The following is a 15,377-nucleotide window of genomic DNA, read 5'->3' on the forward strand; positions in this document are numbered from 1 at the left end:
TTGATGTTGGTTATTTATTCTGAAATGGTGGGTGAACTTGCTAAACTCTTAAAGAAATAATGCTTTTTGAGGGACAAATGCGAATAAATTTATAGATTATTTAGATTTTTCAAAATGTCTTTGAATGAGGCTGTTCACGATATTACAGCAGTACAAGTTCTGATGGAGAAAAAGTTTGACTGCTGTAACAATAACTGAAGTGAGGTAAGGTGACTTGGGCTTTCATCTAGAGCACTAAAATGTAGAGGGCTCAATTTTTTCTTCTTAAAAATAATTACAAAAACTGTATAATTGGTAAATTGTTTACACCTACCTGTTGCTATCAAATATATTTTTTCATTTGTGGAGGAACAATTGATCCTAGCATTTAGTTAATAAGAATAGTAAATGAAAATTGGAAGCTTTCATATGGCAGTGTTATTAATGTCACCATAACACTATGTTATGAATTCTAATATGGATTTGAGGGTGCATTTGTGTTGCTTACCCTAAAGTCTGAAATACTATTTGCAGTGCTTTTGACTATAGCCTCAAGATGATCCACAGACTGTCTATATCATAATCACTTCAGATCAGGAGCTTGGGATCTGACGTTGTGTTTAAGTATTTTTGAGCACCTATTATGTGCCAGGTGTTGGGCTAGGCATTGAAGGATACATTAGAACAAAAACCAGACAGGATCTCTGAACTTATGGAGCTTATGGTCTTATCAGGAGAGATAGACATTAATCAAAGAATCACATGTGATAAGTACTATGAAGGAAAGGTAGGTGGTGCCATGAGACTGTACATTAGGGAGATTCATCTAATCCAGGAGATACCTGAGGAAGCTATGACTGATCAATGACTTGAAGGTAAAGAAGGAGTTGTAAAGAGTGGTTTTTTTTTTTTTATCTTTTGTCATGTCCGGCCACGGATCGCAACCCTCAGTGTTGCCCCCGCACCGGACCGGGGACCGGCAACGGGACCGCAACCCTCGGCGTCGCTTCCCGCGCCTCGCTCACACCTTATCAGCCAGTGAGCGGGGAACCGGTCTGTATGTGGGATCCGAACCCTCGGGCGGGAGCGCCGCCGTGCTTCCACAGCGGCGCACCATCCAGTGCGCCACCGGGCCGGCCCGTAAAGAGTGTTTTACACAGAGGAAACATCATGCACACGGGGTTATTAGTGGGAAGGAACATGGAATGTAAAGTGTGGCAGTAACAGAGAGCTAGAGGAAGTATCTGTCAGATGAAGCTGGGAAGATAGGTAGAGGGCACATAGCAGAATTTGTTAGGATAAGAGAGACCATGAAATGTTTTAAATGAGAGTGGCATTGTCTGCATAATTTCAAAAAGCTCCTTAGGTCTATAGCGTCGATGGAGAACAGCGTCCAAAGTGAATGTGTGACAACTGTCAGGGGGCTATTACAGTAGTCCAGGTGAGGCATGATGGTAGCCTATATGACAGTTGGTAGCATTGGAGATAGAGCAAAGTGGATAGCACTGAGAAGTGTTTAGGGGGTAAAATGAGAGTAATTGCTGTGGAATTTTATTTAGAGGGTGAGAGAAAGAGAAATAAAATCAGGGTTTTGATTTGAGAACCCTGGTAAATAATAAATAAAGTTGCCATTTACTGGGATGAAGAAGACTGGCAGAAAAGTGGATTTTAGGGTCTGGGATCTACTGTTCTATTTTAGATTTGTTAAGCATAGAGACCTAAGGCAGTTAGATAGGAGCTTGAGTGAAAAGTTGGAATTTTACTTTTTTTAAGTGAATACTGCTACTTTTATTTTTTCGTATTATCTTTGAGTTCTTGTTTGCATTTGTATATTTTTTTTAAATAGCTGTAATCTCAGCTTCTGAAATAAAGTATCTTAATATTTTTTTTAGATCTTCTTTTAAAGCTGTTGGTTCGTGAAAGGAGACTGTGGTTCAAGAGTTTTTATTCCCTGTCCTTGTGTGCTGTTGATCAGGCCTTTTTCAGAAAAGCTTGCTCAGCTCTTGCTCTGAGAGACCATGTGGGTCATGTAGCTGGAGCAGAGCACTTGTGAGGCCACAGAGAAGCAGCTGAAGTGGAGTGTACTCTAGGTTGTGGGGCTTCCTGGGAATTTGAAGTTGTTTGGCCTTTTTCCAGGGACTCCTGTGTTGACCAGTTTTCAAGCCATCCAGTAGCAAACGAAGAGGGAAGGACCTGAACAGATAGCCTTTCCTTATGTCCACTTCAAGGACCAGGGCTTATGCTTAATATGGGTATGGGGCCTGAGGGCTGCTGTTCGGGGAGATTTCCTAGGCTTTGAGTTTGGGTATCACATGAAGCGTTCAGGAGTTGGGGTCTTTAGGGTTGCCTTAGGAATTAAAGAGACAGTGGGCATGAGTACTGTTCTAGACACATAGACAAAGGCCAGTGCTGGCAGTGGAGTCAGGAGGGTAGGGAGAGGGCACAGCTGTCTGCCAGTTCTACCTTAAAAGAGGTAGGCCCCACCTTGAGAAGATTTTGTGCCTTCTGAATCTTTGTGAGTTTGCCCAGAAGTTGCTCATCATCCAGTTTAGGGAAGCCGAGAAGTTGCAAGAGGTTGCTGAGGATAGGTCCTGGTCCCTGAGATCACTGATGTTAGCCTGAATCATTAAGTGGCTGTATGTATGTATATCAGTGTGGTCGGTGCTGATGAAGAGAGTAGGCAGTGAGTGAAAGAAGGAAACGAAGTTAAGGACTTTTCTAGACTTTTGATCCGTGTGTCATCTTATCCAATCCTCAGAACTAGATGAGAAAAGGAGGCTTAGAGAAGTGACGTACGTCTAATGCCACACAGCAAAAAAGTGGCAGGGTTCTGCCACAGGCTTAGCTGATAGCGTAGTTAGAGGCATTTCCTCTTTGTCAGTTTGCTGCATGGCTTGCTAATAAGGGCGTGCGGAAAAGGTGGACTCTAAGTAAGTTTTGTTGTGTTAGGCATCTCTATTGCAGAACTTCTCAGGGCCTTTAAAATACCCATATGTATTGTGAGGTTCTGAGAAGGGATATGGGATGCATTGTGGACTGTATTCTTCAGTAGGTTCACTGGTGGGCAAAATGCTTTCCAGAGTGATGCCTGTGAACCATTGCAAACATGGTAGTGGCTTCCACATGCCAATCAGCAGTAACATGGGCAACATGGTGCTTGGAGCTAGAAATAGAGAGCTTGGCTCCCAGTGGAAATTCCCCCACTTGCCATAGGGCAGAAATTGCCTTTGAAACAACGATTCCTCCCCGTTTCATGTTGCTCTTTCTTGGGGCTCAGTCCCAGGCCGTCTGCTTTTCTGAATCTGTGTGCATGCTTACACACTGAGTGGGTGAATAGGGAAAATTCTCATCTGGAAGTAACAGAACACCCAACTGACAGTTATTCCACAGATTCTGAAATTTGGGGACAGGCAGTTGAGGGCCCTGGCAGTAACTCAGAGATAGCAGGCACTTTCCCTCTTTCTCGTCTTCTGTTTTGAATCATGCCAGCCATTTGTCCTCAGGCTTATTGCTTCTTCATCGCAAGATGGCTGTCATAGCTTTAGGCATCACAACATTTGAAGATAGGAATAGGTAGTTGGGTAGGTTTGAATTTAGCAGCTAAAAAGGGCTTTTTCTCAATCGGCTCTGTCCATTTCTAATCCATAAAGGAAAATATTTCCCAGTAGTCCCTTTTGCCTCTTTTGCAGGAATGGTGTTATGTGGCTACCCCTAGTTTTGAGGGCAGCTAGGAAAGACTTGATTGATATAGATGGATTATGATCTGTTCTCTGGGGCTAGGCAGAATGTTTTTCTGTTGGTAAGGAGTGCGGTGTTGGAGGTGGGGGGCAGATTGAAAGGCTCTTGGGTTGTCTGCCTGTGTTGAAATTGGTTATCTTTTATAAGACTTTATTCAGCACCTGTGTGCTGATAGTGCCCTCATCTGCCTGAGTCTCCTGAACAAACCGGCCCACATGTCAGTTCCTCTTGGGTTTACTCAGGGGCCAACCTTGGCTCTCCCCTGCCCTATTCCTCCCATATCTAGTCTGTGTGCAGGCTCCATGGATTCTTTCTCCTTACTGAATGACTTTGTGTGTTCCTGACTCTCTAGCCGTGCTGTGCCCCTCCCCATTTTCTCTCTCCTGTTTTCCTTATTAGTACCTTCTCATGGCTAGCAGTGCAATTTTCTTTTTCTCTAAACATTTAACATTTTATTATTAATATTAGATTGTAAATGAATATTTTCTCTTTTGGTATACGGTTTATGATTTAACACATGTACACATTCATGTAAACACCCTCATAATTAGGATATGTAGCAACTCTATCCAAAAAAACTCCCTAGTACTATTTTTTTATAGTTAACCCTCCCCCATCCATAGCTCCTGGCTACCACTGATATTCATCATCCTTATATTTTTGTCTTTTTTTGAGAATGTAATGCAAATGGAATCATATAGTATGCAATCTTTTGAAACTGGCTTCTTTTACTCACATAAAATGCATTACCTTTGAGATGCATTCAAGTTGTATATATGAATAATTCATTTTTTTTTATTGCTGAGTCGTATTCCGTAGTGTGTGTAAGGATATCGTGGGCACTCAAGCAGAGGGGTAAGGGGAAAGCATTCCCTAGCAATATGGCGCCCTTCCCGGTTCTTCTCCTCAGTAAACAAGCCCGCCGGGGCCAACACCCAAGCCCACCCGCGCCAAACCTCAGCCAGTCACAGGTCAAGGCTCACTTCCTGCCCAGTCCCGTCCAATCAGTTACCGCCCCATCCACCCCCTATCCAAACCCAGAACGCAGCTCCCTATAAATATACCCTATAAATATACCTGCAGTCCTTGAATAAAGCGGAACTTCTCTGGCGAACTGTTAGCCCAGGTCTCCCGTGATTCCTTTGTCCGTGCGCCCCTTCAGTGTGGATATACCATAGTTTGTTTAATTATGTACTTGTTGAAGGACATTTGGATTGTTTCCAGTTTTTGCCTACTATGATTAAAAGCTGCTGTAACATTTGTGTGTAGGCTTTTTCCCCCCTCAATTTTTTTATAGTGGAAAAATACACGTAACATAAAGTTTACCATCTTAACTATTTTAAAGTGTACAGTTCAGTGGTATAGGTTGAGCATCCTGAATCTAAAAATCCAAAATCCAAAGTGCTTCAAAATCTGAAACTTTTTGAGCTCTGACAAGATACTCAAAGGAAATGTTCATTGGAGCATTTTGTATTTTGGATTTTTGGATTAGGGATACTGGATCAGCATAATACAAATATTCCAAAGTTTGAAAAAGTCCAAAATTCAAAACTCTTCTGTTCCCAAGCATTTCAGATAAAGGATAGTCAACCTGTATTAAATATATTCATATTGTTGTGCAATCATCACCACTGTCCAGCTCCAGAAATCTTTTTATCCTGCAAAACTGAAACTCTATACCCATTAAACAATAACTCCTTATTACATCTACCTTCATTCCCTGGCTACTACCATTTTACTTTCTGTCTCTGTGGTTTTGCCTTATCTAAGTACCTCATGTAAGTGGAATTATGCAGTATTTGTCTTTTTGTGACTGGCCTGCGTATAGGTTTTTGTGTGAACATAAGACTTCATTTCTCTGAGATAAATGCCCAGGAGTATAATTGCTGTGTTCTGTGATACTTGCATGTTTAAATTTTTAAAGAAGCCACTGAACTTTTCCAGAGTGACAGTACCATTTTACATTTTTATCAGCAATGTTGTAGGTCCAGTCATCTGCAGAGTTGAATTAAATTTCTAGAGAGGTGACTCTGGTCACTTTTGGGTTAGGTGTGTTTACTCTCAGAGTAGTTATCACTGGCCGATTTCGAAAATAGTGGTTGACAATAAGCACCACTCCTGTAATCATTCATGTGGATTGGGGTGGATGTGGAGAGAAGATTGAACTCTATCTACAAAAGGAGGCCTTGGTAGAAAACCCAGTAGGTGTCCACTATGGTCGTGGCTTCCAAACCTGTGTGTATATCAGAATCATCTGAGGAGTTCTTCATAATACAGATTCATGGGTTACATACAGACCTACTAAATTGGTATCTGTATTTTTATCAAGGACTCAAGAGAGTTTTACGTAGTCATGCCCACATTACTTGGGAACTGTTGCTCTGTAAGATCTATGCTGTTTCCAAAATTTAAAAGTTTTAAAAACATATGCTATACCACCTACCAAATGAAAAATTTCCCATTCTCTTCCTATCTTTTTCTTTAGCTCTATGTTTATATTTCTGTCCCCTCTCTGATATTTAATTCTATTTTTTATTTTCTCTTTTCCATTTAGTTTTTCACTGGTCTCTATTTTTTGCATGTGTCTACTGATAAATTACTGATTGCTTTTTTCTCTGTTCTTACTTAGCCCTGAAATTGTAACTTTGTTTCTAGATTCTCTCTTCCTCTGCTGTTTAAAGTGTTTGCTCTTCAGCGTCCCGTGTTCATTTTATTTTTCATACCAAGTTTTATTTATTCTCTTCTTTGGGTGGATCTGAGTCTCTCTCACTGATAATTCTTAACTTTCAATGGCAAGAGTAGAAAATAACTGTTAGAGTTTATGGAGGAACCTTTAAGTTGTTATGTCTAAAGGTTGAAGTTCTTAAGAAGGCTCACCAGTCTTTTTTTTTTTTTTTTTTTCTCCTTTTCTCACAGGGAAGAAGAAGAACGTCTGAGAAATAAAATTCGAGCTGATCATGAGAAGGCCCTGGAAGAAGCAAAAGAAAAATTAAGGAAGTCAAAAGAAGAAATTCGAGCAGAAATTCAGACAGAGAAAAATAAAGTAGTCCAAGAAATGAAGACGAAAGAGAACAAGCCACTGCCACCAGTCCCTATTCCAAACCTTGTAGGAATAAATGGGGGAGACCCAGAAGATAATGACATAAGAAAGAAAAGGGAAAAAATTAAAGAGGTAATAAGCTGAGATTTGTGATATGGAGTGGTAATGGATATGTATTTGACTGGAGATTTTATATATATATATATATACTCTGGTGTCATACTTTGATCTTGTTTGTTCTTCAATCTTAGTTGTAGTTCAGTTTCCAAGTTGGCAATAAGGACTAGAACTCAGTCTTTTTCTTAATATTGATTATAATATAATTATTGGACTCTTAAAATTTTTTTATAAGGTTCTTAGGATGGTTACATCCCTCACCCTGTGTTCACAGATCTTTTGAAATTCAGCATTTTATAAATAATAGATTCATGTGTAATTTATCATTGAATAAGCCATTTCTTAAGTGTTCAGTTACAAGGGACTCTACTAGATACTTTGGAAATCTCTTCATAAACATGCCTCTAAAGAGTTAGTGTTATATCTGCTGTCATTTAAGGAACATGTCATGATACCTCTCAACCATACTGTGGATTAAGAGCACATTCCTTCCAAAGACTGGGTGGAAGAAAGGGAAAGGATCGATCTCAAAATTCTGTAAATTTGTTTAACCTCAGAAGTCTTACAGTTTGTTTTTCTAGGAATTACTTAGAGCTAAAGACAATGTGGGGGGTAATCTAGTGAATATTTGACCTAAATTTGCTAGTTAGAATTACTGATAATTCTAGGTGGAGTTTGCAGTTGTACTGCCTATGAATAAAAAGATTTCGTCAGAGTATAATAGCATCAACAACATTTCAAAAGCCTCGTTTATTATTAAATAATACATTTAGTTCACATAGTCAAATATCTATTTGAATATATTCAAGTAATGGCTGTAGAAAGTTTAGCAGATATTTTAAGCTTGGCCTTATGAGTTATTAGAAACCTTGACCTTAATGGACTCAGAATAGAGCTATATTCTGATTTTACCTCACATCTAAGTCTGTGTTTTATACATAGACTGCTTAAGGCAATTTCTTTGGACAGTGTCACGGAGACATTGATAGATTTTTTTTTCAGATGTCTGACTTGCTTTTTTCAGATGTCATTACAATTTATTGAATACTTTCTCATATATAATGCAGACTACTAACCATGTGTGTTCCAGGGACTCTAATATGGCCCTCATGTTCAGTAATTTATAAGAAATACTCACAGACCTTAACATATAGAAATACATTTGATTCTAGTTTGCTGAAATTATATCCTGTTATTTTACTGAAGTCATTTATTAATTCTAGTGGCCTTTTTTGTAGATTGCTTGGAATTTTCCTTGTGCAGTGTCATGTTCTTTCTAATAGAAGTACTTTTCCTTTTTCTGTTTTGATTTTTATACCTTTTATTTTTTTTCTCTTGCCATATTGTGTAGGCTAGGACTTCCACCATATTGTTGAAAAGAAGTGGTGAGAATGGACATACTATATTTGTTCCTGACCCTAGGGGTTAAACATTTAGTCTTTTACCAATGAGTGTAATGTGTTAGCTGTAGGTTTTGAAGATGCCTATTGTGTAGGCTAGGACTTCCACCATATTGTTGAAAAGAAGTGGTGAGAATGGACATACTAGATTTGTTCCTGACCCTAGGGGTTAAACATTTAGTCTTTTACCAATGAGTGTAATGTGTTAGCTGTAGGTTTTGAAGATGCCACTTATTAGGTTGAGGAGGTTTCCTTGTAGCTTACTGAGAGTTTTTGTCATGAATGGGCATTGAATTTTGTTAAATTCTTTGCCCACATTTTTGTCTAGATGATTGTATTATTTTCCCCCTTTATTTTGTTAACATGGTTATGTTGATTGGTTTTTAAATGTTAAATTAGTTTTATATTCCTGGGTTAAAATGCACATGGTCATAGTGTAGTATCCTCCTTACATATTGCTAATTTTTGTTAAGAAATTTTGCACCTGTGTTCTTTAGATATATTAGTCTTGGATTTTCTTGTAACATGTGCCTGATTTTGGTGTTTGAGTAATTTTGGATGTGTAAAACAAGTTGGGAAGTGTTTTAATGAATGGTATGCTGTGAAATGAATAGGTTTTTGATATACCACAGTCTACTATTATGTAATTCAGCTGATATATTATTAAATACTCTGCTATTGTACAGCTCAGAAATCCTTGGTTTGTAAGAGACTCAGCTCAAACAAATTGATATACAAATATTTATTAGCTTAATGGCTGTAAACTAGGGCTTCAGTCTTGGCTGAATTCAAGTCTGTAGATATAATTGTCAGTAATACACATCTGTCTTTGCCTCTCTCATTCATCCATCCATCCATCCATTCATTCATTCATTTGGTGGCTTGGTATTATATCACCACTCTCTAACTAACTGACCTAACTGGCCAGTCCAATAAATGTTTTATTTAAATATTTAAATGCCACATGCTACAATACCTGATACAAGTATGTAAAGTATATTCAAAATTTGAAATTACTCAAACATTAGGAATTGTATTGATTCACATATATGTCTCTAAACATTAAACATTTGGTTTTATAACTAAATGTATGAGTGACTTCCTAGTTTTATAACTAAATGTATGAGTGAGTGACTTCATCTCTTTTGTTTTCACTATTTATTTATTTATTTTCATTGTACATCCTTATGGGGTACAGTTTGTTGTTACAATACATGCATGTATTAAATAATGATCCTATCAGAATAGTTAGTATATCTATCACCTAAACATTTATTATTTTTTTGTGGTTAAAACATTCAAGATCCTCTTTACTGGCTATCTTTAAATATATAGTGCAATATTATTAGCTGTTGTCACCCTAGAGCACCAGAACTTATTCTTCCTATCTGTTTGTAACTTTGTGCTGGCCTACCAACCTTTCTCCTTCCCACTCTGCCCCCTCCCTTTCCCTACCTTTGGTAACCACTATTCTACACTCTATTTCTCTTTTTTTAAAAAATCTTTTTTAATTGACCTATGATAGTTTTGTATATTTGTGGAGTACAACATGATATTTGAGTACATTCATACTGTGTACAATGATCATATCAGGGCACTTAGAATATCCATCACCTCAAACATTTGTCCCCTCTTTGTGTTGGGAACAGTCTCTTTCTCCTTTTATTATTTAGTTTTTCCATGTTGAGAGAGAGTTAGCCCTTATCAGTTTCGTGATTATATATTACATAGATCTTGAGAGAGCAAAATGAGAGTCCCTCTGTCTCCCACTGTCTGTAACAATATGTGTAAGAAGGACTTGATTGTCCTACTTGAATCTTATGTACTGAATCACTTTATCTAGGGCAGCGGTTGGCAAACTACAACCATGGGCCAAATTTTGCCTATTGCCTGTTTTTTAAAAATAAAGTTTAATTGGAACACAGCCGTGCCCATTTGTTTACATATTATCTTGGACTGCTTTTTGCTGTAATAGCAGAGTTAAAATGTGCTGATCTCTGGTCTAAGGGTAAAGGGTTTTCTAGCCACACTGAGTTAATTGGTGGTAGAAACTGGGTTCCTTGACTGTCAGCTCTGTTATAATCACAGTGAGAGAAGGGAAGCTGTTCCCAAAAGGATTGGCAGTTCTTAAAAGGAAAGAATGCCAAGCAGACATCTTCCTCCCAAGAAGAAGAACTTATCTATTAGATCCAATTTTTTTCTGTCATATAGATTGAGATTAAACATAGTTATGTGTGTTTTCACACCAATGCAAATGTTAATTGAATAATATACTAGTGAGGAGATCTAGGAGAATGGATAAGGATATAGTAAAATATCCCTAAGTTACATAAAATTTAAAACTAATAGTTTGTGAATAATTTAAGTTGATGGATTATAATTTTTCTCTTCTCAGATGATGAAACATGCCTGGGATAATTATAGGACATATGGATGGGGACATAATGAACTCAGACCTATTGCAAAGAAAGGACACTCCACTAACATATTTGGTAAGTTTACTTTCTAACTACTATTTCCATTTTCTGCCTCCATCTTTTAAAACAAGGTCTAACTTTTAAAAGTACTTTCTAAAATCTAAGTATTCTGTGGAACTATAATTTGAAGAAATGTATATTTTGCAAGTTTCATTCAAGATTTAGTTCCAGTTGCTTTGGAATTCAGAGTATGTGGTAGATTTTCTATTTATGTATAGATGCATTAGTCATTTATCTGAGTATTTTGAAGCTTTTCTCTGCATATTTTACTGTAATGTCACGAAAGGTAGGTATCTATTTATAATTTTTTCTTTGACGCAATACCAGTTGTGAAACTCAGGAAGAGGGAAAAGATAGGAAATTTCAGTAATGCTATGTACTTTAAAAAAAAAAAAAAAAAAGACGTAACATGCCCAAGGTGGTTTGGCTGGTAAATTGAGTGGGTTGTGTTTTACATTCACAGTTCCTAAGGAAAAATTAACAATGTGTTGTGAATGAAGGTTTGAGGAAGAGTTGTGTTGATCTTGAGTTTGTTCTAACTTTCTACCTCTTTTGAACTCAGTCCACTTGTTACACTTTCCAGTTTAACCTACTCAAAGAGTAAGTTAACTTAACTAACTTAATTAACAACTTTTAGTAAACCCAGGGATAAGTCTTAAGAATTGCCAAGCTGTTCTTTGAACTCTTCACTCCTTTCTCTCATTTTAAATGCTTCCTGATGTGATGAGTATCTTTTAAGAAACAGTAGGTGAAGGCAAGAAAATTTTATGGAGTAAGAAGGGACACATACTAGTTGTTGCAATGCAGTTTTCTTAATTTTAGTACACCATCACGATAATCCAAATAACAGCAATTTTCTTTGTGACGTCATGCAATACTTTTTCTAATGCTGTGATTTCCCTTATAATTTGTTTGTTGTTGCTTGTTTTCTGTCGAAAAGGAAAATGTCTTAAAAAATAATTTCTCATGTTTTTGAGAAGTTTACTCAGTAGCTACCAGAAATCTCATAATTTGATATTTAATTTAGCAGCTATCACTTAATGGAATAAAGTATATTTCCTCAGTAGAGGTTATAGATTGAAAAGTTCCTGTTGCTTTGTGGATGTCACAGTATGAGGCATTAGTGCACTAAAAGACATTCTATTTAATGGTTAATTGAAACTAGATTGACCCTTCAAGTAGCCATCCCTTTATATTAAACTCAGTGGTAAACTCTGAGCCCTTTTAAAGGATTGGAATATAAACATGAATTGAAAATAAAAACTGGTTGTTAATTTTCTACTTTTTTCAAACAATATTTCTTAGACCATCTTATGTATTAGCATTTATCAAATAGATACTGGTCCTGATCCTGCTTCAGTAAACTTTAAAGACAGAAAAAAATTAATTTCAACACATAGGGAAACATCCATTATGAAGATAACATTATAGTGATATTGTAGAAAAAGCAAAAATGCAATCTGCAGAATTCCCAGTAGTCAAAATTAGGTGCTTATATCCTTTATTGTTTTTTGAATCGTTATATTTTTTTCCTGCCAAATAAGCTAAGTAGGAATAGATCCTTTATTGTATGTTTTGTCTTACTTTTGTAGATATGCCATGAGTTTATTAAAGGATTAATTTTTAAAGTTTGAGTTTGCTTCCTACTTAATCTGTTCCTTTTGTGCATCTTGTATTCTTGCTAGTATGATTTGAGTTTTTTAAAAAAATCTGTTTTTTACCTTTTCTTTTTATTTTTAATAAAAAACGTCTAAGAGAAGCATAGTAGCTTTCATGTCTCATTTTACATCCCAAATTCAATATGCCTTTATAGAATCAGCATCTTGAAGTCAGGAGCTTTAAAAGTCCAGCGTTTCTATTACTATAGGAACATATAGATGGGTGTAGAACCTTTACTTGCAATATTCTAGATTGTAGGGAAAACATTAACTTAAAACTTTTTCCTTTTTCTTAACCTTGATTACTAAATAATTCTTTTGTATGGTAACTGAAATCAGTGTTCCTCTGACTTCTGTCTAGTTAATCCTTGGCATCAGAGGACTCTTTACGTGCAGATAGCAGAAAATCCATTGCGAAATGCTTGATCTAAAAAGGAAATTTAATCAGCTTCATGAAGTCCTGGTGTAGATCTGATTCCAGCTAGCCTTTTTTTTCTTTATACCTTTCCTCTCTTTTGCTGTGTGTTGATGCCTTCAGGCTAGCTTAGCAGGATGGCAGCAGCAGTTTGAAGCTTCATATCTTCGTGTTGCCACATTTGTAGAAAAGAGAACACTGAAGAGAAAACAGCACTTGCATTTCTTAGAAGCCTCGTCGAAAGACTCATTATTTCTTGTTGTCTCTGATTGGGTCATCTGCCCATGGTTAAACCAAATTCTGTATCTAGAAGGATGCGATATGTTCATTTGGTTTTGCCTGGTTAGGGTCTGCCTCTGGAGCTCATGAGTGAGGAGAGGGAAGTATTGCTGGATATAAGTTAGCACAGATACTAATTATTCAAACAGTGATTATTAATAGAATGAATTCTTTTTACTTAGGTATTCTAGAAAATTGGCAGAGTTTTGTTAGGGATAGTTTTTTTTTTTTTTTACATTTAAAAAAGAGTACCTTTTGACTTTGCAATGATTTTAGAAGGGTGCTTTTTAGTTTCCATGTGTTTGTATGGATGTGTGTGTATGTGGATGTATGTGTATGTAGATAAATTCTTTTTAAAAATTTTTGACTTGGGGCCAGCCCGGTGGCGCACTGGAAGTGCGCCGCTTGGGAAGCGCGGCGGTGCTCCCGCCCGAGGGTTCGGATCCCACATACGGACTGGTTCCCGCTCACTGGCTGAGTGAGGTGCGGGAGCGCGAGGGTTCGGATCCCACATACGGACCGGTTCCCGCTCACTGGCTGAGTGAGGTGCGGGAGCGACGCCGAGGGTTGCAATCCTGTTGCTGGTCCCCGGTCCGGTATGGGGGCAACACTGAGGGCTGCGATCCATTGCTGGACACGGAAAAAGACAAAAGACAAAAAAAAAAAAATTTTTGACTTAACTGTCATTTGATTTGTTAATATTTTATTGATGATTTTTGCTTCCATATTCATGAGGGTTATTGTTCTGTACCTTTCTTTAACTGTCTTTGTCTGGTTTTGGTATCAGGGTAATGCTGGCCTCAGGAAATGAGTTGGGAAGTGTTCTCTGTTCTTCATTTTTCTGGAAGAGATTGTTTAGGTTCAATTTTATTTTTTCCTTAAATATTTAGTATAATTTGACTGTGAAACCATCTGCATCTGGATATTTTTTTTTTTTTTTTGGACCGGTAAGGGGATCGCAACCTTCAGCACGGTGTGGTCTGCACCACGCTGAGCCACTGAGCACACTGGCTATCCCTATATAGGATCTGAACCTGCGGCCTCGGAGCTACCAGTGCTGCACTCTCCTGAGTTGGGGCTGGCCCTCGATATTTTTTTTTTTTTGAAGGTTTTTAAACTAAATTTCTCTAATAGTAAGGATCCGTTTGTCTGTTTAACCTTGGGTGACATTTGATAGTTTGTGGTTTTTAAGGAAGTGGTCTGCTTCATCTAAGTTGTGATTTTATGTGTGTAGAGTTATTTGGAGTATTGCCTTGTTGTCATTTGAATGTCTGTGACAGTATTGACAATCTCCTTTCATTCCTAATATTAGTAATTTTTGTTTTCTGTCATTTTCTTTGTCAGTCCTGCTAGAAGTGTATTAATTTTACTGATCTTTTCAAAGAAGCAGATTTTGGTTTCATTGATCTTTTTAATGTTTTCTTTATTCTTTCAGTACCTTTGATTTCTGCTCTTATTTTCTTCCTTTTACATGATTTAGGTTGATTTTGTTTGTGCTTTTCCAGGTCCTTGAAGTAGAAGTCTAGGTTGTTGATTTGAGATCTTTTCTAGTGTAATTATTTAATACTATAAATTTCCATGCCAAGTGCTGTTTAAGCTGCATCCCAGAGATTTCGATATGTTGTGTTTTTATTTTCATTCAATTTAGTATGTTCTAAAATTTCCCTTGAGCAAGTTGTTTAATTTCCAAGTGTTTAGAGATTTCACTTTTATCCTTTTTGTTATTGATTGCTAATTTTAATTCCATTTTGGTCAGAGAATGTACTTCATATGATTTCAATTCTTTTAAATTGTTTTAGGTTTGTTTTATGACCTGGAATATGGTTGGTGTATTTCCATTTGTGCTTAGAAAGAATGCAAATATGTGTATTCCACTGTTAATTGTGTGGAATGTTATATTGATATCAGTTAGATCCCATGAGGTAATGGGGTTGTTTGGGCTTTCTCTATACTATCTGATTTTCTGTGTAGTCATTCTGTCAATTACTGAGAGAGGGGTGTTTAAGACCCCAACTCTTATTTTGGATTTGTGTTTTACTAGTTTTAGTTCAGTCAGTTTTTGCTTCACGTATTTTGAGGTGCTCTTGTTGGGTGTTTATGCATTTAGGATTGTTATGTCTTCTTGGTAGCACCACTAAAGCCCAAATACCAAAACCAGACAAAGATATTACAAGAAAAGGAAACTATAGACCAATATCCTTCATGAATATATACATAAAAATCTTCAATCAATCAAATCTTAGCCAATCTAAGTCAGCAATTATAAAAAATATA

The 15,377-nt window shown here is 37.1% G+C and overlaps 1 protein-coding gene across 1 annotated transcript in view; it reads left to right on the forward strand.

Annotated features, from left to right (window-relative positions):
* LOC103603485 (mannosyl-oligosaccharide 1,2-alpha-mannosidase IB-like) overlaps positions 1-15,377 on the forward strand; it is a 68,091-nt gene that overhangs the window by 40,515 nt on the left and 12,199 nt on the right. The window contains exons 2-3 of the mRNA XM_008588010.1: positions 6,634-6,889; positions 10,670-10,766. Coding sequence (XP_008586232.1) covers positions 6,634-6,889; positions 10,670-10,766 — 353 coding nt within the window. The remainder of the gene's footprint in view (positions 1-6,633; positions 6,890-10,669; positions 10,767-15,377) is intronic.

Source organism: Galeopterus variegatus, unplaced genomic scaffold (assembly GCF_000696425.1).
Source record: "Galeopterus variegatus unplaced genomic scaffold, G_variegatus-3.0.2 Scaffold4630, whole genome shotgun sequence".
In the NCBI taxonomy this organism is placed as follows: domain Eukaryota; kingdom Metazoa; phylum Chordata; class Mammalia; order Dermoptera; family Cynocephalidae; genus Galeopterus; species Galeopterus variegatus.